The sequence below is a fragment of the Pituophis catenifer genome, unplaced genomic scaffold (assembly GCF_029215685.1).
Source record: "Pituophis catenifer annectens isolate HBS135680 unplaced genomic scaffold, rPitCat1.0.hap2 SCAF_3, whole genome shotgun sequence".
Lineage (NCBI taxonomy): Eukaryota > Metazoa > Chordata > Lepidosauria > Squamata > Colubridae > Pituophis > Pituophis catenifer.
The window spans coordinates 39,180,142-39,204,449 of record NW_027256883.1 but is presented as its reverse complement, the minus strand read 5'-3'; the positions used below and the strand labels follow the sequence as shown (position 1 = coordinate 39,204,449).

Genomic DNA, 24,308 nt, shown 5'->3' with positions numbered 1-24,308 from the left:
TAGGCTGTGAAATTTAGAAAAGAGTTAAATTTGCTTACAATTGTACACATGAGTACTTTTTCCTGCAGACTTTTTTCTTAATGCTGGAGGAGATGAGAAACATTGGTGACCAGCCATGATAATTGGGAGAACTTGAATAAGGAATACTCTTAATTTTTGAATGCCCAAGGTTATAAGGTTTTAAGGAACACATCTCTCTTAAGCATACTTTGCCCTGATAGATTTCAAATTTTATTCCCAAATGTGCATTCTGCTTCTTAAAAATATAAAGAGCAGTGTGTTTTTCTAAAAATATATACTCACTACATTTTCATTTACTACAGTCAGATATTTGCTAAGTACCTTCTCCCCATCTATTCTGAACATTTTTTTTAATTATCCCTGACATTTCTGAAATAATACCAGAATATTAATAACCATTGTCATTTTTCACAAGAACAAAAAGATGAAGTAATGAAGTGCTTTCATTAAGAGATTGTTCTTGAGTGAACCGTCCTATACCCATTGGGAGTTCTTTCATAGCTCCCACTTTAGATATTCTGCTTCTCCTTTTTTGAAAAATAAAAGTTAATGTACAATTCTTGATGATTGTCCACGTAATGCGAAGCCAATTATTATTTTTCTTCAAACTTTGTTTAACTGTTACTGTGTTTCAGTTTGTGAATTTCTAACATGTGAATCTCAGCTTATGTTTAAATAAGGATTTTGCCAGGTGATGATTTCTTGGGAAGAACATTCTTGATTGGCCTTGCAAACTTAAAAGTATTACATAGGTTATTTGAGAAGATCCATGGAAACAGCTTCCCATTGTACCACTCTACCATTTAAAATAGATGGTCAGGCTTCAAACTAGGTCTCAAAAGCTGCTTGAAATTCTTGATGATGAACCACTGAACAACAACAATGTGGTTTTCTTTCAGTTCCTAGAAAGGCATTATTAACTTCTCCTGTAAGTCTAACAAAAAGTTGATGTGATGGAATGGGCACCTCCAGGAGTAGTAGTGGGGAACAGAGAGAGGTTTCCTAGAGAGAGGCCCAGATTAAAATACAGCACCGTTAAAAGCTGAAGGAGAAAGGGGAAGAGGTTCGGGGTAGTCACACCCTAAAATCTTTCAGGATAGATCTGGTGGTCAGAATATTACAGTTTTAGCTTGGCAAGATTCTGTTTATTAGGTAAAAGCAGAAAAATTATCAGCCTTGACTGGATTTTACTGTCTTGTCTCTGGGCTTGGGGTTGATAGTTTTTTTTTACTTTAAAATTGGTTCGAGCCAAACCAACTCAGTCATATTGGGTTGTTTTTTTTAAAAAAAAATTAGGAATCTGTTAACAATCAGTTTAATAATAATCATTTTGGGATAATGTCCTGTGCTTAAGAAAAATCCTATTGCAAGAAAATTATTTAAATACTAAGTTTAAAAAAATACAGAAAAAGGCAGCACACTTGGCAATGCTTTCATTGTATCTGCTTAAACAAGCAATTATAACAATGTGACATTTAAAGCTCTTGGCAATTAAAATTAGTTTCATTCAAAAATAGAGGAATTGCTTGGTGGCTTCTTGGGCAATCAAGCCAACATGTCATTATTACACTGTACTAATGAATGTCTTATGGGTACTTACCACCACCTTGTTCAATGTCAACTTCCTATTGTACAACCATGTTTCTCTAATGATTCCGTAGTGACTATAGTGTAGGGAATTGCCTTGACGACATTGTTACTAAAAATTAGCTGATGATCATGTATGTGTCACTTACAATTAAAAGTTCACCTAAAAGTCAACCTGGGAGGAGGAAATGGCTAATTTTAGGGTAATTGGAAACAAACTATTTAAATCTCCAACACAATAGAAAATGTGTTTAATGGGTAATATTGTATTCTAAATAATTACTGTAAATAAGATATTTTGTTGTTGCATAAACCTTTGTTTAATTAATGTATAAAATTTTATTTCAGTGTATGGGACATACTAAAATGCCCTGCCCAAGAACAGTTGCCATCACAAGACAACTTCTAATAAAAGTGCTTTGTTTCCTTTCATTTAAGGGTGATTAATATTGGAACCTCTTCCCATGCTAGCTGAGGAATACTGGGAGTTGAATTCCACACACCTTCAAGTTGCCAACATTGAGAAACACTGTTCTAATCTCTCTCTTAAGTGCACATCAGAGACAGAAAGCTATTCAGGACCCATTCTATGCAATTAATACCTTACACCAGGGATGTTAAATTGACGACCCATGGGCCAGATGCGTCACACACAGGCCACTCCCACCCCAGCTTCGCAAAGGGAAAAAATATCGCGAAACATCACATGATGGCAATGTGACGCCGCAAGTTTGACACCCATACCTTACACCCATTAAGGCTACATTTTCTATTGAGCTTCTTTTTCCTAGATTAATACATGAGAATGTATAAAATGAGAATGGGAAATCATTGCACTGATATTGTCATATATTTTTTGCATACATATTCAGTGCAAATATTTTGACTGAGTCAGTATGGTCTGCTCTCTTACGTGATTGCTGGATGAAAGTATAATATTAAAGACAGTGTGTAATGTGATGTGTATAACTTGAAAGCATACATCTATCCTTGATGAATTGTCATAAGGCCTCCAAAGAATGTCAAGATTACATCATGGCTTACCTGACAGGAGAGCATATAATGGTGTCATTTCAATCCATTTATTCACTCCTATGTCAGCTCCAGCTGAGGTAGTTCACACGGCAAATTGCAACAACATGCCTAAGGCAGATACTAATCTCAAACAAAGAAGGATATAACTAGGTCCTTTAAGAACCACTGTCAATAGCTTCATGGGATAAAGGGCCTCATTTTTTTACACCTTTTAAAAAACAGTGAAAGTATATCATATCGAGTGAGCTGTAATTTGTTCCTTTATATTCTTCTTGGCACAGGAGGGTCCTTGCTTTATTGAAACTCAGAATCCCATTGCTTCTTGTGAAAGATTGAATGGAGTTGTGAAAGATGAAAGGATGAAAATGTTATGAATGTGGGAAACTCTGATTTGCTGATTCAAATCATCTTGGAAAAAGTGGACAAGGAATAAAAAGAAAGAAGCTGGAATGAAAATAAGGTGACTACAGGAAGAGAACATATGGATCGAGTAAAACAAATCTCAGAAAATAATTTGTCAACAAAGCAAATGAAAATGCAATTTAAGGAAGCAGGATATAGAAACTGGAAAGGAGTAAAAAGAATTATGTTACTAATTGCCAAAGTAGTGGGTGGAGTTAAGCTAAAAGGCAATATGAAAAAATATTCTTTGAGGAAATGCTGTCATTAGAAGGAGTAATTGGAACAAATCCTACGTACTAACGTGATTAAAAAAAAAAAGTGGTACTTAGAAAGTAATTTTCTCTTTTACAGACTTAATTATTAACACCCTTTTAAGCATTCTCACTTTAAGATGTTATCTGTGTTAAAAATAACTGACATTTCCATTTTCATTTGCTTCTCCTTTAGCTTATTACATTACCAAAGCTGTAAGATACACAATCAGACTATTTTTCAAATCTCACCTTTGATCTAGCCCTGATTGGAAGTGGACAGCCTCTGAATCTATGAAAGTCAAACCAGTCTGTTTTTCTAATCATCCGGCCATTGCCTGAGTTCACACTTGCTTGACTAGATAATGGGTGAGGTATTTCTCCCCTGAAAGCCTTGCCAACCTTCTTCCTGGTGGAACTGTGATAAAAGAGAATTTATGCTTATAATTTGGAAATCTTTCAAGAAGAATCTCTCTCAGTTGAGTGTCACCTGTGAATTACAGTTTATACCTCCAGAAAGATTTAAGTAAGGTTCCTAAGTTACCTGCTAGAATTGTTGTAAATTTCTAAACTATTATAATTACCAATATTTGTAACTCAGTCTGTAGACTCTTAAATTTCTAGAACATCATTACTGAAATATATTAGGACATAATATTCTGGGATACAGGTGGTGCACTGAGTGTATCAAATATAATCTACCTTGAAATCTTAAAATCAGAAATTCACCTAAAGAAACTAGAAAACAATGGTAACTCATGTTCACAAGTTACTCATGGTAACACATGTAATTAGTCTTTTTTATCATAATTGATGAGATAGACTGCTGCTTCAGTGATAAAATATAGACTGAGACTAAAGATGTTCTAGGATAGTGCTGTTTAGAGAAAATAGAAAAATTCAAGGAAAGCAAATATTTATAAAATGAAAACAATGGATTCCCCCTCTCCCATGCTGCCTGAATGGAAGGAGTATATTGCTAATCTGAAACTGTAATAAATTTTATTTGTATTTACATTCAGTAATTATCTTATTTAATGAGGGTGACTCAGAAAACCACTACTCCTTCTTTCGAATGAGTAAGCACTTTAAATAGTCGCCATGGGAGTTACTGTCCCATTTCTCTAAAGCTGGCTGTGCAATAAATAGTGTTGGGTATTCTTGGTTGAAGTTTTCATCAGCTTTAGAGAACAAGTGATTTGGAAAACTTTCTTTCTTTTTCTCCCTCCTTCCTTCCTTCCTTCCTTCCTTCCTTCCTTCCTTCCTTCCTTCCTTCTTTCTTTCTTTCTTTCTTTCTTTCTTTCTTTCTTTCTTTCTTTCTGCTAAAAGGCAGAAAGGTTATTTATTTCTCATAGACTATTTGCCACTTTGGTATTTTGTCTTTGGTTTCAAATTATACATTCTTCAAACAATCCAGTCAAACAGGTCATTTTGTGTAGATTCATGTTTTCCTATATTAAAGTCAAAGTGCTGACTATTTCATAATTTGGAGATATTTCATAATTTTGAGGTATAATTTGGAGGCATTGTGCACTAATTTGGAAAATAAAGAAAATTCATATACACTACAGATGGAGTCCAGATAATTACTATGTACATATTGTAATTCATAAAAAAACAATTCTTACATCAACCCTATTAAAATAAATGGAATAATGACAACTTTTCTCTTTTCCATCAGCTAGGGAATGTACTCTTTGAGAATATGATATAGCATTTAAATCAGGAAAGTAATAAATTTATGATTGGTTACATATATAATGGTGAAGTTCCTAATCTCGATGGCATGTTTCAAATATAAGACTTCAAATGACAATAGAGAATTTTCAATCCAGATAAATTCTACCATAAATTAGAGTCATATAATATTCTATTGTAGAGAAAATGTATTTGTAAAAGAAAATATAAATGAATTAATGTCCAGCATATATCTAGGTCTGTGAGGTGAACCTACGGCACGCGTGCCAGAAGTGACATGTAGTGCCCTCTCTGTGGATATGCGAGCCATCACCCCAGCTCAGCTCTACTGCACATTCATGTGTGCCTCCCGCCATCCAGCTGGTCTTTAGTTCTCTGCCGCGCATGTGCGGGTGGGGGGGGTGCATGCAGGGGGACCTGCATGGCCACACATGCATGGGAGGGGGGCGCATGTGCGGGGTGGGCACATGCAGGGGTACGTGCATGCACAGAAGACATGGGCATGCATGGGGCCACAAGTGCATTGCATTTTGGGGATTCTCTTTAAAGATTTGAGAAAAAAGTAGGCACCTTGATTCTATCATATATTGTAAAAGCTTAAGAAATGGACACCTTCCTACCAGGATTTTAGGAAGAAGGCAGTTGGTTCTGTTTTCTGATGGTTATATATTGTTTTCTGGCTTCGAGTAATGAGCACTGCAATAACTGCTAAAACTCTTCTAAAGATGACCAGGTGGGATTTACTGCTTTAGATTACATCCTAAGATCATAGTAACAGATTTCTGGTAATGTAAGATATAAAACATATGCGGCTATTTTAGGCAATGAATTCCTGTCAAAAGGACATTAAATATCATTAGTAATTAGAACTGACTAGAAAACTGACTAGAAAAAAAAATCAGAAAAATCTCAAAAATTGTACAGTAGCTAGTGATGTTAATAGAAATTTCAAATCAAAATAAGTTATCAATACTGCATGGTCATTAAATCACTACAACTCATATTTTAATTGGAAACAAAGTAGATTAGCCCAGGGAAATCAGTAGGAGAGGGAAAATATAGCAATAAAACCTGATTTGGGTATGGAAGTGAAAGGATGTCTCAAAAATATTCAGGCCTTTATTGTTTTAGAAAACCAGACAAGCCTTGTAAAATAGGCAATATGGTTCTTTTGGGTTTTCTTCTGCTACTGCAATAATTAAAAGAGAGAGATGTGTTTTTCTTGTTTAATGTTCAGAAGGTTGGTTACTCTGCTCATTAGTGAAGATTAATATTTTAAAAATGTAGCATGGGTGAAGATGCCACAGCACTTTCATCTTCTAATGAACTACTGTGGCATTTGTGAACGTCAGACTTCTTGGACAAAAAGATGCTTTTCCATATTATGTTTTTGTCATGTTTTTATGTTTTAAGTGGTTCTTCAGGCTAGAGTTGGCAGTTATATAATGGCTCAACAGCCATTCAGTTTCAAGCACTGAAATTGCTGAATAAAGAGTCAGTTAATTTGTATGAAGGGCAGTATCAGCCTCCGCTTTTTCATTGCTTGCTTGCTCAGCTGCCATTGTAACGGGGGGAGGTGGGAGCTATTGGAATGTTTGGGAGGGGGGAAGTGAGCTGGTGGAGAAGAGAAGAGAAAGTTTTCTTCAGTGCTTTCTTTGAAGCTGATAACTACTCAAGGTCAACCGTCACAGCATAGCAGGAGGATGGCACCATTGAACGCTGCACCCCACATGACCCCCTTGGGAGAATGTGGATTGGATAATCCAGACTGGACGGTTGGGGGAAGGGTTTTGGGGATGCTTTCTATGTGTAATTTTCGTGCCTATTGCCTCAGACCTTGCTTTTCTTTGGTTGCATTCAGTTCATACTCAGTAAAAGTAAAAGTACCTTTCTCTATGAAAATGGAGTCGGGGGTTTTCTTTCTTGAGTATTGAAAGGAGGCACACCTGACAGGCAGGAAGAAAAAGCTACAGATTTGATTCACCATGGATAACAAGGGACCTACATAATCAATTGCTTTATTTGACTTTAGTTATGTTTGCAATAAAAATTCTTATTTGGCCAAACTTTAATTTTGTGAATCTTCTATCAAGAAATTAAATTAGCTATACAGAAAGAGTAGATTCATAGTTTACCATCAAGTCTTAATCAGGAGACCATAACAATTATTAAGAAGCAGACTAAAATTTCTATTTTAACTATTCCTTATTTAGAAAGTTGTCAAAAGGTTAGAGAGTTATTTAGTATTGCAGAGTATTTGCAAGATGGATGGATGTTTTTTATTTATATAATAACATAAATAACAATATATTATTAATATACTTATTTTATATTTATTTTTGTTAAGCAAAATTACATTTTTTTTAGGCTAAAACCTCTAGGCTAAGCCCTCAGGTTCTGTGACACCTATTTCTACAGTTATCCATCCTTAGTCAATACACAAGTATGTTATTTTATTTGCTGTTTGCTTGTTTATTTGTTAATTTATTTTGTTAAATTTAGATGCTGATCATCTCACCATCACGTGGTTCTGGACTTTTTTGTTGCCCTTTTAATGATGTTGGTAGAGGCTTAAGTCCTATATACGTTGGAGAGTATTAGATGGACCTCATTTTTAATATGTTTTTAGGCTACAATATGTGAATATCAACTCATGTTATCTAGTGTATGTTTTTCACCTTCTTTTCCACCCACATAACGGTGGGCACTGGTGGGCACTTAGGCATTCCTTACCATTGGCAGATAGAACTAGTAGATGAATTAGTTTTGTAACCTATAGGAATAGTAATTTTGGTCCAGGCTTTCTGTTCTTTTAATCTTTGAAAATAATCTGTAATTGTGTTTTCTCACCATAAATTTAAGTATAGTAAAAAAAAATTCCACCAGTTAAATTGCAGTTCAGTAGAGCTATATTATCTACAGTGTACTAGTAATATCATAAATTAATACAGTCATAAAGTGGGATTATTTATTTGGTTGAATTTACAAAAACCGTTTAACAGAGTAAAACAAATTGTAAACTTTAATAAGCACTAATAGAAAGGAATATGGAATAGAAAGAATATAAAGGTATTTAATAAAGACATTTTCTGTACATGAAATAATGAATTCTGTTCTAAATTCACATTATTTGTTATTCAGTATTTTGTATCATTTAAGTAGAAAATCCTGCAGTTTTATTTGTTTAATATTAGACATTTTGGGACCAAAATAATTGTAGACTCTCAAGCATAAAATAGGTAAGAAGGCCCTGGCTGACAGGGAGTTGGGTATTGAATGGGATCAACAGACTATCCTGAAGAAGTTCACTCAAGTTATCTCTGGCACATTCTTAATGGAATTTTCTTAACTGAGTTTCAATTATGACCCTTTAAAGATTTACTTATAGATATGAGATAAGACATTAGAAAAATATTTTCTTTGGGTGTGGAGTCCTTCCCACAAACCTGGTCACATCTTTATTTCAGTATTAATCTTGCTGGTAAACACCATATCAGTTGAAGCAGCAACTTGCCAGCTTTCGGTCCTAAAACGTTGTGTATTCCTGTTTCTGGTGCCCTTAATCCCTGGCACATTGCACTGAAGTTCTATTAACATGTCAGGGATCCTGTATTTGATCAGAAGCGGCTTTTGAGAGAACTAATCTTTTCTTCATGCAATTACTTTGTGTTATTCTTTTCTACTATCACCCCCTTTATTCCTTTCCTTGACACAGTGATATCCTCTAGTTTAATTGACAAATACTGAATATTTCAAAGGCAGCTTTCATCTTTAACCAGCTAGAGAATTAGGGCATTTAGATTCTATTCTTCTTTCCTGTAAGGAAGCACTCAATTATATTGTACTCCTTCTGCTGGCTAATAACATATTTAAGTTGTCTATTAAGAAAAAAACTGAATTTCCTTTATGGCCCTTCCATTACTTGGCATATCAAAGTTTCACTTCATTATATTTTTCCAGTTCATTTTCCACTAGAGTGTTCTCTGAGGTTTTACTGGTACAAATACTTGTACATAACCATGGGATAGCACAATTTTACTTCTTTCATTTTTCCACTTCCATGTTTTACTTTGATATTCTAGGCTGTGAACATTTCTTGTACTGAGCTAGAGTACAGCAGATGCCATTAAAGTGCATTCTCATTCTAAGTTATATGGATCTCCCATGTACAAGATTAGCAAGCCCTCTGTTACATTGGAATATAAAGTGTAGTACTTCAGCTAAATTAAAATTATTAAAAGAAGAGAAGAAAACATTTTCTCTTTTCCTAGAAATACTTTGTGTGATCTTTGTTAGTTAATTTTTACATAGAAAATAGGTTTTCTTATTGGTAGAAATGCCAATCAATCACCTGGCTTTGAGTAAAAAATATAAAAGCCATAAATCATTTAATAACTGTGGCTGTTTCAGGCCATAATTGAATTTGAAAAGGAATTTAAGGTTTACATTTTCTTAAAACAATTAATTATTTCTATGTGAAGGCAATGTGGATGTTGAAGTTGCAGAACAACACAGAAAAAGCTTTATAGAAGTCTCTGGAGCAATATTGAAAGAACTAAGATATCATTTCTTCTTATCTGTTTTTTTCCTATACTTATATTTATATAGATACTGTTTCTCTCAGAATTTTACAAATATCAACATTATTTGCCCATTTTGAAGAAACCTATAATCATGTTATAATTAGCTATTCTCTGTATTTATTTAAATGAGAATACTCATTATTAGCAAATTGTCAACTGTGAATCTAGGAGGCTTTGTAAAAGTTGGTCTCAGATACACCAAAATAAAACAACCAATCCTATGAAATGAAATTCATACTGAAGGTACAGGCCAGTATGAAGAATAAGCAACTAAAATAATGTAGCCTGACTTTTAAAGCAAGCATGGCTAAAAGTGACCAAGAAATACATTTTTAAAATGGTCAATGGACACCTAATTGCAAGAGAGACCCTGGCCCTATCATTAGGCAACATGAGACAACTGATTTTTGATTTTATGAAAAGAAGCAAACAATTCAAACATTCACTGATACTGATTTAGATACAGTTTTGTATCACAGCTAGAGTAGATGTTTGAAAGGATTTTGATAGGAAATGATTGTATATTTTCATTCTGGCACTGATAGAGTCCGATCTCCATTCCATAGAATAGTACATAATAAAACTTTCCTGTACTTTTGCAAAAAATCAGCTTTTCAGAGCTCACAAGCGGAAAGATTCATACATTACAATATTATAATATGTACTGTTTTCTATTTTAAAGCATTTCATCATTTTTAATATGACTTCATGTATTTGATTTATCAATAAAACCAAAAGATTAATATACTTTATACAGCTCAGTAAGAATGAAATTTTAAAAAAATATGTTTGATTTCTTCCTAAAATGCTATCCTTTAGTGAATGTGTAGCTCATGTATGAAATATTTTTCTCTGGCACTTTAATATTCCAATTTAGTGAGCTATTCAGAAAATGAACTGCTTGATGGTTTTTTTGAACAATATATAAAAAAACCATATTGATATTTAGAAAATCAAAATAAAGTATAATTAAAAGTTCTGCTAAGGAAAATGAATAGGTTACCTGAAAAGTATAGATACAAAGATAACGATTATCTAATTTTTAAAGACCTTATTATGTGTGGTTAGTGAAATATTTGCAATAGGAATACTTTTTGCAGATCTAAGAAAATAAACCAGGCAAAAAAAAATGGGGGAGAACAAAAGTTGTAATGACAAAATTATGTTTCCCAAAATATACCCAAGGGATGATAAATGTAAGCAAAGGGGGAAAAATAGCCTGTGACAAACAAAATCTCTCCTGGTAAACTTCAGTGCAGAACTTATTATTAACAAAATCATTTTTCATTTCAGTAGACCCTTATAGCTTTGGTGATTCATTATAAGAACCTCTGAAACACACCTGGGTCACCCTCAGAACTTGTCTGCAACTTAAAGCATTTTTCTGAATGATGAATCTAGACAGCAAGGTAGTTCAGCTTTGATTGTAAGAACAAGGAATACAAAATGGTTGCTGTAAAAACCTAGCGCTGAAAATAAAATGTTCTCACTAGTTGTGACATTCTAAAGTAGTATAAAAGATCATACTGGGCTACATGTAACCTACACGCTTAAAATGAGAACATGTGTGTGTGTGTGTGTGTGTGTGTGTGTGAGTGTGTAGCCATGGATGTCAGTGGTGGGTTCCTCCCAGTTCGGCCGAGCCAGTAGCGGGGATAATATGACGTCACCGAACCGGTTCTGTCCCCCCATGCCTCCCCGCCCCCCGGTTATTCTTACCTTTTATTTGGCCCCACCCCCAATCTATTGCTGCCTCCTGAGTCCCAGCTGATGGCTAGAGGGAAAAAAACTGTTTAAACTCTTGCCGCGGGGTTTCAAAGGGCCACCTACAGCTGATCAGTGTTAAAACAAATGAGTAGACCGGTGCCTGCAAAAATAAATGGGTAGACCCAGTGGTGGGATTCTACTTCGATGGAACCGGTTGTTAAGTAGGTAAGTAGTTAAGCAGTTCGGAGAACCGGTTGTTAAAAGAAATCTCCTTTTGTTTTTTTCCACTTTACAGGGTTAATCATGTAAGGATTAATTACAACATTTGGTTTTGTTTCTTAGCCTAATCTTTATTACAGAAACTGCCTCTCTGACAGTATGCCTAGACTAACTGTCACTTCCAGTTCCGGAGGCTATTTTTTTGCTTGACTTCCTTAAAGGGGAAGGGTTGTTTTAAGCTTTTTACATCGCTGTTGGGAGGAAATACTCCCCTGTTGGAGTTCTTCCAGCCAGGGTGCAATCATCAGCATTTTGAAGAAATAATTGAAATCTTTTGTGCATATGGACTACTCAGAGGGCTGAAAAAGTTATTTTTGACTGGTCCTCACACTTTTGATCAGTCCTCAAACTTACGACTGTCCTCACATTTTACGTTTTTCGCCCTATCCTGTCACCATGGTGAAGAGAAGCAGTTGTGAAATGAATGACATGGTTGTTAAGAATGCTGCATGGGCATAAATGTGAGGATGGTCATAAGTGTGAGGACCAGTCAAAAGTGTGAGGACCAGTCAGAAATGACTTTTTTCAGCCCTCTGAGTAGTCCCTATCCACATAGCCACAGCCACTCGGTCACATGACCAGCTAGCCATGCCCACCCAGTCACATGACCTCCAAGCCACGCCCATAGAACCAATAGTAAAAAAATTTAGAACCCACCCCTGATGGGTATATTAAAATATTTAGTATTTATCAGGATGAAATGCAGTGACCAGAAGAAGAAATAAGATGTTCTGAAATCTGTCAGTCAGTCAGTCAGTCAGTCAGTCAGTCAGTCAGTCAGTCTGTCTGTCTGTCTGTCTGTCTGTCTATTATTATTTTTACAAATAATTCCAGGCGGTAAACATATCTAATAAATTTTCTTCCTTCTGTTTTCCCACAGTAACTAATTATTATTATTTTTTTGTAAACAAGTTTTATTAAAAAATTTCTTTCATCATAAATATTTTATGAACAGAGTGTTGACCGGGTCACATTTTATACATCTTATATATATTAAGTTTTATATCTATTTCAATTTTCCCGCTTTTTCCATATTCATTCCTTTTATAGAATTCTTTATCACAAATCCATCATTTTTCACCATGTCTTGTTATTTCATCTCTCTTTTTTCCTCCTCAATACATTTTACATATTTTCAATTTCAGCCATAATATTCTTTTTCCATATTTCTTTATCTTATCTTAATCTCTTCTTAATACATAATATATAGATAGTATCACTATCCGCCCTTTAATTCCTAATTTCTTACAATAACATCAATTAATTCTTAATTAAGAATTAATCTTAATTCTTCATTTGCAGATATATTTCTCAAAATCCCCATCCCACTTTTTAACTATACACAATATATATCATCATATTCAATTCTTACATTGAAACCCTTTAACTTAATTAACCATCAACATCTTATCTTCATCTCTTCTTAATACATAATACATAAACAGTATCACTATCTGCCCTGTTGCGAAATTTTAAGGATCAGACTCAATAAATGATTCAAGAATGAAGTATTCAAACATTAACACTATTTATTTACAGTAGGCATTCTATATTCTCTGAGTGATAGTAGATAGAAGCAAGGAGGAGGTGCATACAACTCCTTTTATATTAACAAGGCGGAGTAAAGGATGGGAGTGGTTACATATGAATAAATTAGGAGAGGAAGAATAAATTAACCCCTAATACCCCGTGTATATACAATTCCCCTATTAGAGAATAAGGCATTTACTTGTGACATGCCCTTAATTCCTAATTTCTTACACTAACATCAGTTAATTATCTTATTTCTTAATCTACAGCATATATTTTTCAAAATCCCCATCCCACTTTTTAACATTTCAGTTTTGTCTCTTAACTTAACTTGTCTTCATAATTAAACCCAATTGCCATTTCATATTTCATCTTCTGTTCTGTTTTGCTATAAGCAATATACATCATCATATTCACTTCTTACATTAAAACCCTTTAACTTAATTGACCATTCACAATTAATAATATTAATACAGTTCCCTTAAATCTACTAATATATACCTTCTTTCCCTTCTTCCTTTCCACTATTCTTCCGCTCTTTAACCATTTTCTCTTGGTCTCTCCAAAATTCCACTTCTTAATAATTTCCTCCTTTTATCCTATTCTGTTAACTTCTTCTTCTTCTTTTTTTTAATTTTTTTATATGTTATATCTTTTCTCCTGAATCCCTTTTCTCACTTTTAGATATATTTGCTTTGCTTTGCTTTGTTTTGCTTTTGCTTTTTTTAAATTTATATGCCTCCCTTCTCTGGAGACTCAGGGCGGCTTACAATGTGTTAAGCAATAGCCTTCATACTTTTGTATATTTATACAAAGTCAGCTTATTGCCCCCACAATCTGGGTCCTCATTTCACCTTCCTTTGAAAGGATGGAAGGCTGAGTCAACCTTGAGCCTGGTGAGATTTGAACTTGCAGTAATTGCAAGCAGCAGATGTTAATAACAGTGCTTTAGTCCACTGTACTACAGGCTCTTGAATATTACTTGAGTAATTCTCCCCAAGCATTCTCCTATGAGAAAGAGAATAGTCTCTTTCCACTATTTCCTTCTTTTCCCTTGATTGATTCTTTTTGCAAGAATATTCACCCCATCTACTCTTTTTTTGCCACTGTTAATCCCAGTGAAATCATCTAACTGCTTTTTGCATTCAATTCCTTTTCTTTCAATATTATTTTCTTGCTCCTCATTTATGCTCTCTTTTTCCTGTTTTGTGTGTTCCAGTAAAATTTTTGACTTTTTATTACCCTTTAGTGATTCACGCATGTTTTTAAACATCTCAGTTAATTCCTCACACATCCAAGACTCCATATTGTAAATTTAAAAAATTGTTAAAACTTTTGATTTATATTTAATTAAAATTTTAAAGTCCATATAGTCTCTTTTTTAATTCCAAATAGTATCCAATTCAAATATTTATCCCGTCCACTCCAAATTAAAGCTTTGTTAACTTCCAAAACTGTTGAAAGTCGAAACCAAGCAGTTAAAAAAAAAAAACAAGTACTCCACAAAAGTTTTGTGGTTCTCTTTTATTAGTCAAGGTCACAGCTGTTATTTTTTCTTCTATTTTAATATTTAATAATTTAATATTTAAATTTATATACCGCCCTTCTCCCGAAGGACTCAGGGGAGTGAACAGCCATAGATAAAAAACATAGAATACAAAATTTAAAAACAATTTAAAAATATATTAAACAATTTGGCCCAACAGTTAAAATCCCCCATTTAAAACAATATTTTCCAACCAATATTGCAGTACTCTCATTCCATGAGCAGATGTCTCTCTCAAATCCACAATATTCTTAGACCAACTAAGTATCAAAGCTGTCAAAAATATTTTAAATCCACATAAAGTGTACTTTTCCTTAGGTGTCTTTTTCTTTTATTATTTTTAATTTCTCGAAATCCAATTTAAATCCAGTTGTAAAATTTTCTTTCTTGGGCTTTGGTGTTTTAACCTCCTCTTTGTTCTTCTCCATCCATTAACTTTCCCAAGTGCCAATTAGCCGCTCATTTCCGCTTCAGAGCACCTTTTAAAGTAGTTAAAAATTTTCTTTTTTACCTGTGAGTTGGCCCGGTACTCACCGGGTACCAGCACTCCATTCAAAACCACTCCTGCACAAAAACCTTAGTCCGGTTGCCCCAGCTTCAGAGCTGGTGTTCTCGGCTTCGTGCTTCTAGGAGCAATGTGTGTGATCGCAGCTGTTTCTTCCTTTTAACTGCCACTGGGGGTGTGAACTGATTGGGTGGGAGCTTGGCTGTGTTCTGATTGGGCAGAGGTGTGTTCTGATTGGTTAGGGGCTTGGCTGTGCTCTGATTGGATGGGGGGTTGGTTGTGCTCTGATTGGCTGGGGGTGTGTTCTGTTTGGGTGGGGGCTTGGTTGTGCTCAGCTTAGTCTGAGTTGCAGGGGGATTTGAGCTGGTGAGCTGCGTTGTTGTTGTTTGGCTTCGTGTTTGTGGCCGTGCGAGCTCTTCATGGTGGGTGTCAGTCTGCTTCATGTATGGATTGGAGGGGTTTAAAGTGGCTAATGATGCAGCTGCAGTCTGGCTTCTGGTCCTTGGTCGTGGCTCATTATCAGTGTGGGTTTGAGTCTGCTTTCTGCATGGATGTTTGGTGGTGACATCCTGTGTGGCTCTCGTGAGTGTGGGTCTGGTGTCATTCGTCGTGTTAGGGACTCGTTTGTCAATAAGGGTGGGTTTCCAAATGGCTGGTAGGCGGGAGGTATCATCTCGTTTGTTCATGCTGTGTGGGCGTTTTTCTATCTCGATGGCTTCTCTGATTATTCTGTTGTTAAAGTGTTCAGTTTTGGCGATAGTTCTGGTCTTTTTAAAGTCAATATCATGTCCTGTGGCTTTAAGGTGTTGGACCAGGGAAGAAGTTGGTTCCTCTTTTCTGACTGAGTTCTTGTGTTCTTCTATGCATGCACTTATTCGTCTGTTGGTTTGTCCGATGTATGTGGTGGGGCAGTCTTAGTCTACAGAAAATCCAATGGCTCCCTAGGACACACTATCTACCAGAAGAAAACACACACAAACCGCTATCTGCACGCACTCTCACACCACCACCCTGCCCAGATCAACTCTGTAGCCAAGACACTCATTTCCAGAACAAAACGCTTAGCTGACGAACAACACCTAAAAACCGAGCTACACACTCTCACTAACGTACTAACATCCAATGGATTCCAAAGAAATAAGATCACCAACCTAATCCAAAAAGAAACCCCCACTAAAATCCAAGACAGAGAGCAAGAAAACGGCAAGGCCCTCCTCCCATACATAAAAGGCACCACAGACAGAATAAGCAAAATCCTCCACAAACATAACATCAAGACAGCATTCTGCACAAACCAAAAAATATCCACCATCCTAAGGAACCCCAAAGACAAAATTGAGTTAGAAAATCAGGGAGTATATGAAATCCCATGCACCGCCTGCCCCACCACATACATCGGACAAACCAACAGACGAATAAGTGCACGCATAGAAGAACACAAGAACTCAGTCAGAAAAGAGGAACCAACTTCTTCCCTGGTCCAACACCTTAAAGCCACAGGACATGATATTGACTTTAAAAAGACCAGAACTATCGCCAAAACTGAACACTTTAACAACAGAATAATCAGAGAAGCCATCGAGATAGAAAAACGCCCACACAGCATGAACAAACGAGACGATACCTCCCGCCTACCAGCCATTTGGAAACCTGCCCTTATTGACAAACGAGTCCCTAACACGACGAATGACACCAGACCTACACTCACGAGAGCCACACAGGATGTCACCACCACACATCCATGCAGAAAGCAGACTCAAACCCACACTGATAATGAGCCACGACCAAGGACCAGAAGCCAGACCGCAGCTGCATCATTAGCCACTTTAAACCCCTCCAATGCATACATGAAGCAGACTGACACCCACCATGAAGAGCTCGCAGGGCCACAAACACGAAGCCAAACAACAACAATGCAGCTCACCAGCTCAAATCCCCCTGCAACTCAGACTAAGCTGAGCACAACCAAGCCCCCACCCAAACAGAACACACCCCCAGCCAATCAGAGCACAACCAACCCCCCATCCAATCAGAGCACAGCCAAGCCCCTAACCAATCAGAACACACCTCCACCCAATCAGAACACAGCCAAGTTCCCACCCAATCAGCTCACACCCCCACTAGCAGTTAAAAGGAAGAGACAGCTGCGATCTCACATTGCTCCTGGAAGCACGAAGCTGAGAACACCAGCCTGAAGATGACGAATGAGACTTCGTCGAAACGCCGCCAAGACACTTCCAATTTTACGTGGGAGAAGACCCGAATAATCAAAGACCTACATATATATATATATATATATATATATATATATATATATATATATATATACATACATACATACATACATACATACATACATACATACAATATATAAACATAAAATACAAAGTATAAAAATGTATAACAAAACAACTAATGGGGGATTTTGATTAATAGGACTGAAATATATTCTAAAAGTAGCTCTAATAGTAAGAAGGTGGGAAGGAAAAAATTCCATGATCTCTAATAATTGAACTATTTTCATCCTACCTTTAATCGCTGCTTGATGACAATCATTTTATCAATATTCAGGGATTTTGTAAGATATCCAAGCTGTTTTTCTTAAAGAGATTGACCTTTCATTTTCTATTGCTCTCGACTGAAGGACAACAGAAAAATAATTTCCAGATAATTTTGTAGCTTTTATTTAATATTGAATTTAAATCACTTTAACATAAAATATCTAACATAGCAGGGAAAAAAGCCTTCCAGTAACTTAGGTTAAAACTTTTTTTGTTGATGAAATGTTAAAGTGAAACTTTCTGTACAGTTTTATACCTAAGGCATCTATTAAACGTAAAAGTAAAGGTTTCCCTTGCACATATGTGCTAGTTGTTCCTGACTCTAGTGGGCGATGCTCATCTCCATTTCAAAGCCGAAGAGCCAGCACTGTCCAAAGATGTCTCCATGGTCATGTGTCCGGCATGACTCTATGCCAAAGGCACATGGAGCGCTGTTATCTTCCCACCACGGGTGGTCCCTATTTTTCTACTTGCATTTTTTAAGTGCTTTCGAACTGCTAGGTTGGCAGAAGCTGGGACAAGTAACGGGAACTCATTCTGTTACGTGGCACTAGGGATTTGAACCACTGAACTGCCGACCTTTCTATTGACAAGCTCAGCATCTTAGGCACTGAGCCACTGTGTCCCTGCATCTGTTAGGAACTGTCTAAAATGATGCACTGAATTTTCAGTGACTTTCAGGGCTAAACAGATATTTATCTGGTCCTAAGCCTGCTTCAGAAGCATTTTGATTTGCTCACATTTCTTGAAAACCCCATTTCTTGAAGATTTTCCAAAGGTGGGCTGAGGTGGGTAATAAAATCAGCTTGGGAAAAGCAGAGAGAAATACTACAGTTCATTAGATCAAAGAACATTTCTTGAGATGAATTGCTTGATACTGCTGAGGTTTCCTTTGCCAAATCCTCTGAAATGTTTTCCTGAAAAGTAGAATTTAGCAACAGATATTATTGAAGTTAACTGAGCATTTATTGTCTACAGTCCATTATGGATTGCTTGTAAATTAATGTTAGTTGAAATAGTAAAGAATTCTATCAGCTCTTTAAAATCAAAAGGACAATTAAACATTTTTTAAAAAAATTGAGATTGTAAAATAATACACTCAATTAAAACAAACTATTAAGGTTATATACCATTCCTTTGTTTCTTGAAAAACTATTTCTAAAATCATGTGGTTTCATGGCTATAATAGAAGTTGAATCTGTCAGGCAACTAAAATGTCAACCATGTATTGTCTGCTTTAAATAATTTATTTGGTGTCTTATTCCTTTTGGCATTTGTAGTATGTTGTGCATACTATGGAAATTATAAACTTCTAAATATGCTATCACATATTTTGTCACACATATATTTATCTTACCAATCCTCACCTATTTGCATAGATTGCATATCCATTATGTTGTTCTCTTTCAGAAAAAATAACACTATGCAGATGATTTTTAAAAAATAGAAAAGAAAAGTAATATCACAGCATGCTATTCAATGCAGTTTCTGTAAAATATCTGGTTTTGATTCTCCCTCCTGATTTATGTTAATATATTAATATATACTAATATACTGTAGAATAGATAGATAGATAGATAGATAGATAGATAGATAGATAGATAGATAGATGTTTTAGAATCTTTATCCCATCCTTGAGGAGGTCAGCCTAAGTGTAAACTCTAGAGCATGTAGCAAACTTATTTTGGTCAAAATAAGAAGGGTGCTTCTTTGAAAGCATCAGCAAAATTATATAATTTTATACAGAAATAAATTATAGAGGTAGAGGCAGTATTTGCACATGTATCCACTGATGCATCCTTTGGTGCCTGCCAAGCTCCTAGTCTCCTTCCAGCAGGGGTGGGTTCTACTTACCTTTACTACCAGTTCTCAATGGGATCACGCGCACACGCTGGCTTTGCTCACGCACACGCCTTGCTTCTGCGCATCACAGATACCTGATGACGACATCCAGGGCGGTGGCAGGGCTTCCCACCAGTTTTACTACTGGTTCTTGTGAACCTTTGCAGTTTATTGCATTTCAAAAACTTAATATAGTGGCAATGGAATGAACATATAATACAGTTGTTTTAGCAGAAACACTAAGGAAAGGAACCATATTCATCTATTCTGGTAGATCCTGCTTCCAACTTAAAACCCTTCACACGGCTGCCCCCCCCTTCCAACCTTGCCGTCTCCTCAAATGTGTAATACAGCAGCTCAGCAACCTGGAAAGGGAAGTGCTATCACCAGAGTTATTCTGAAAAACAAAATTCATGGAATGTATTCATATAAAACTTTTTGCAAAGAAGGAATGATACAGGAATTGACAGTTCTGTCATCAAATCAATGACCCAATTTGCTAATTTCCATTTGTTGGATTATTCATATTTCAATTCCTATCCTTACTCTTTATATGATTTTATATTCTGCTTAATAAAAACACATATTTAGAAAACACATATTAAGTTTTATTTAGTTGTCATGTTTCATTACATAATTGTATGTTTGAAAAAAAATTGCTGTGGAAGGTGGGACTAAAGGTGTTTACAGAAATAAACAGCAAATAAACACGACAAAGGTGCAGAATTTGACTTACTAGGTATTTTTATACAAGCAAAATTTTACAAGAAAAATAATAAATGCACTTATAATCAATCTTACTTAAATTGTGAAAGCATGAGCCAAATAATTTTGAATTCACTGCTAAGGTATATGTAAGAGACATGGGAAAAGAAATGCCACTTTTATTTTTATTTATTTATAATAAATAAATATTAATTTATTTATTATACTTTTATAAAATAAAATATTATAATACAATTTATTATTATAAAATCAATTAAATTTATTTTTTTGTTCAAGGTAGCAAACATCCAAAACATATTCCTCCTCCTATTTTCCTCACAACAACAACCCTGTGAGGTGAGAGTGAATGGCCCATGGTCAGCCAGTTGGCTTCCATGGCTAATGCACAACTTGAACTCACGGTCTTTCAACTTTCAGAGAAGTTGCCTGTTTAGATAAGACATGGTGTCTCATTTATAGAACAATCAATATTCACCTTTCGGTATTAATCTTATTCTCAAATTAAACCATATATCTCCATGCTACATTTTTAAAAATCATGCAAAGCTTCCCTGCAGTTATAGCAAATTCTCCATAAGATAAGATACTGTGTAGTTTATTGAGTCTTAAAATAGCCCAAGGATTTTTTTTCTGAGCTGCAGAATACAGAAATTCAACATTTAGATATCACTATTAATAAAAGGGAATCTATATGGAACTTCAGGGAGAGAGCTTTCCTCTAGGGATTTGCAATGTGCCCTATAAATTCCAAAACACTTTATTTGAGAAGCAGATAAATTCAGCTTACTCAAGCAAAGACGAAATAAGTTCTTGCTCCCAGTTTGAAAATTATAGGAAGAAAACTTAGATGACTAATGCACACTGTATTTCAGATATGATCACCTGCAACATCTGAATTACTTTTTTTTGCATTTGTCAGAGCCCATCATCCTGTACCATGTGATGACAGAATTTGGAACCCAATTTCCAGCCATTTCATACTGGGAACATAGAATATTTGAAAGGAAATCTAAAAGATTTAACATATCTCTCAATTAAAAGGTAAAGGTAAAGGTTTCCCCTGTCCAGTCATATCCGACTCTAGGGAGCAGTGCTCATCTACCTCTCTTAACTGAGGAAGCCATTATGGTCTGAAGACCCTTTCCGTGGTCATGTGGCAAGCATGAATGAGATGCACAGAATGCTGTTTCTTCCCACTAAAGTGGGACCAAAAAGTACCTATTTATCTATTTACATGTGCATGCTTTCAAACAAAGTAAACCTAAAGGATTGAACATTTCTCTCAATTATTCACTTTCCCTACTTCCTTATTTCCACGGCTCTACCTCTAAACCAACATTTTATTAATGATCAGCTTCAATATGAAGCATGTATTTGGAGTGCACTATCTGGAATGCATAGAAAAATACATAGGACAGTGTGATATACAAAGACTTTAATGTTTAACTCCAAAATAGGGGACCAAGTCAGCGAGAAATATTAGGAGCAGTATTTCAGCCCTGTCTGGAGGACCACAGATCTATGTGGTTGATACGAAAAATTATGCAATGGTAATTGGGCACACCAAGTTTGCTTCTTATCAATTAATAAAAGTTAACTTGAGTCTAGGCAAGTTGCCAACAAATGCTATTTGCATTAAGATATTGGGAAGCCAAGCAATGCAAAGCAATGGTCCCATTGCAGATTAATTATTAACCTAACTATTAGTTAGCTTTTGTGACTGTAGACATATTAATTAAATAACAATTGGGTTAATCAAGATAGCTAGCCAAAGTAATTTGTTGAAATAAATATTTTATTATAATGACCATCAATCAATCAAAGAAAATACTGTAATAATTCCCTTGCTATTAAAAGCTACTATAGTAGTCCATTAATATATATTTAAAGATCGCTCCATTTTCAGTTTTACATTTGCTATTGAATAGGAAGAGTATTTTTAGTCATTCATCTAATTATTGATAAGTTTTCTTTATTAAAATTGCCCCAGATATGGGCAACAATTCTATCTACCGATTTAACCTTTTAAAATGATTTCTTTTGTCTTCTTTTTTAAAAAATATGTTTGATTTAATATAATTTCATGATATATGTTTTATTCATATTTGAAGAAGTTATATTGGACATACAAGACCAGTTATTTAAAACCTAAATCAAAGTTGACCTTGGCCATATTTAAAGATTATCTCAGATATCTACATGGTAGACCAAAGAACTACTATCAATTGTGGGAACTGACTGAAAATTATGCAAGCTTAAATGTTGATCACATTACCAACCTCTGCTATGCTTCAGCAGTGAAGCAGAGGAGGGTTTTTTTGTATGGCAAGTGGGACAGTTGGAATTTAATCTGAGGCCATGTGAAACAGTAGAAGGCTGACTGCCAATTCTGGATCAAGTTTAAGATATACATTGTATGAGTGCCACATTGCTTTTTGGGAGATTATTTCTCTCTAGCTCTGAATTTGATTTAGTACTTTTGGTTTTTAAAAAATAAGTTAGCTTCACCTCTTCTGGTGAAAGGAATCTGTGGTAGAAGATCTCTTTGGGGCCAAGAGATTATTTTTGCAACCAGGAGGATCTACTTCCCTTTCAGACCCCCACTCCAAGCAACCATGGAAGGCAAAAGAATTCGGGGAGACAACAGTTTTCTTTCCAACTCTCTGATCCCACAGAGTGGTCATTCTAGAACCAAACAAGACATTTTGCTCCATGTCCTGCTTTTCCTATCACCCACAGACAAAGAGATCTTTCTTTCCCCTTACTCCCCACTACTTCACTTGACATGGGAGAGAAGAGGGGCACAGGTCTTATGCTCTCAATTCTCTCATCTCATAGGATCACTCCATAGGATCAGAGACCTAGCAGGAAAGGAGCCATTATTCCTGCATGAATGAAGGGAAGAGAAGAGGCACCAATTGTCTCAGCACCAAAAAGACTTGTTTTCCTCTCCAGAGTACTGGCTGGAGTGTAATTTTCCTTGTTTCTTAACTGTCTCTGCTTTCACAGCAAGGGACTTCAACTGAACTACAAACAATGTTGCCAAATGCATTTTCAGGCATTCCCGTTTGATGAAGCTGGCTGTGGATTCACTGTGTCACTGCCAGCTGCAATAGCTCAGTAGTTCACCACTATAGGATGGAGTTGCATAATTGGAATATAGCTACAGAAAAGGTCTAACCCATCAAAATTCTATAAGTGGTAGCATCTATAAAGAGAACTTACAATGCAATTATATATTCTGAATGGATTCATATTGGGAAAAAGTTGTTTCAACTATTCTGATCCCCAAATCTTAATTTCACTGGAATTTTCTTTGCATTATCATGAATTTGTAACCAAAATTGAATAAAGCTGATTGTACCTCTTGAAAGTTTCTACAGTTCCAAAAAACTCAAAGGGCAGACTCAATGGACCACTGGGTCTTTTTCTGCCATCAGTTTTCTATGTTTCTACCTAGTTTGTATATATACCTGTACTACATTTCTGAACTAGATGTAGTTTGGAACATACATTTGAACATTTATAGGATGAAGTAACACTTTTTCCATTTCTTTTCTCTCTCACAGTTGATTGGCTTTGTTTATGCCTGTTATGTGATTAGTGTTTTTATGGAAGAAGAAGACAGCAGTAAATACTGATATACATCTTCCAATCTCTGGAGCCACAATTTTGGGGTGAGACATAATATTGCTCTCATAGAATTTTTTGGGAAATATAAAGGTATATTTGGGGGGGGAAAGGAACATTCTTCTCTTGAACACAAGTAGGTTTCTTTTAATTCTGCCCTTATAATATGGCCAATACACATCAATAAGATTAAGTATTTTATTTGTTATTCTTCTAATCCGTGCTATGCTCATATTAATGTTTTCTTCTATTTTTAATTTTATGTGATTTACAGTGTTGTATTACATTTTGTTATTTCCTGTCAAAGCTTTCTTAAAAGGGTGATATACATTCTAAAAGGTACTTTAGAACAGGGGTCCCCAACCCCCAGGACTCAGACTAGTACCGGTCCATGGACTGTTAGGA

At 35.5% G+C, this 24,308-nt stretch overlaps 1 protein-coding gene across 1 annotated transcript in view; it reads left to right on the top strand.

Moving 5' to 3' along the window:
* Positions 1-23,914, top strand: part of NKAIN3 (sodium/potassium transporting ATPase interacting 3) — a 131,245-nt gene extending 107,331 nt beyond the window's left edge. The window contains exon 5 of the mRNA XM_070942260.1: positions 23,843-23,914. Coding sequence (XP_070798361.1) covers positions 23,843-23,914 — 72 coding nt within the window. The remainder of the gene's footprint in view (positions 1-23,842) is intronic.
* The last annotated feature ends 394 nt before the right edge of the window (positions 23,915-24,308 follow it).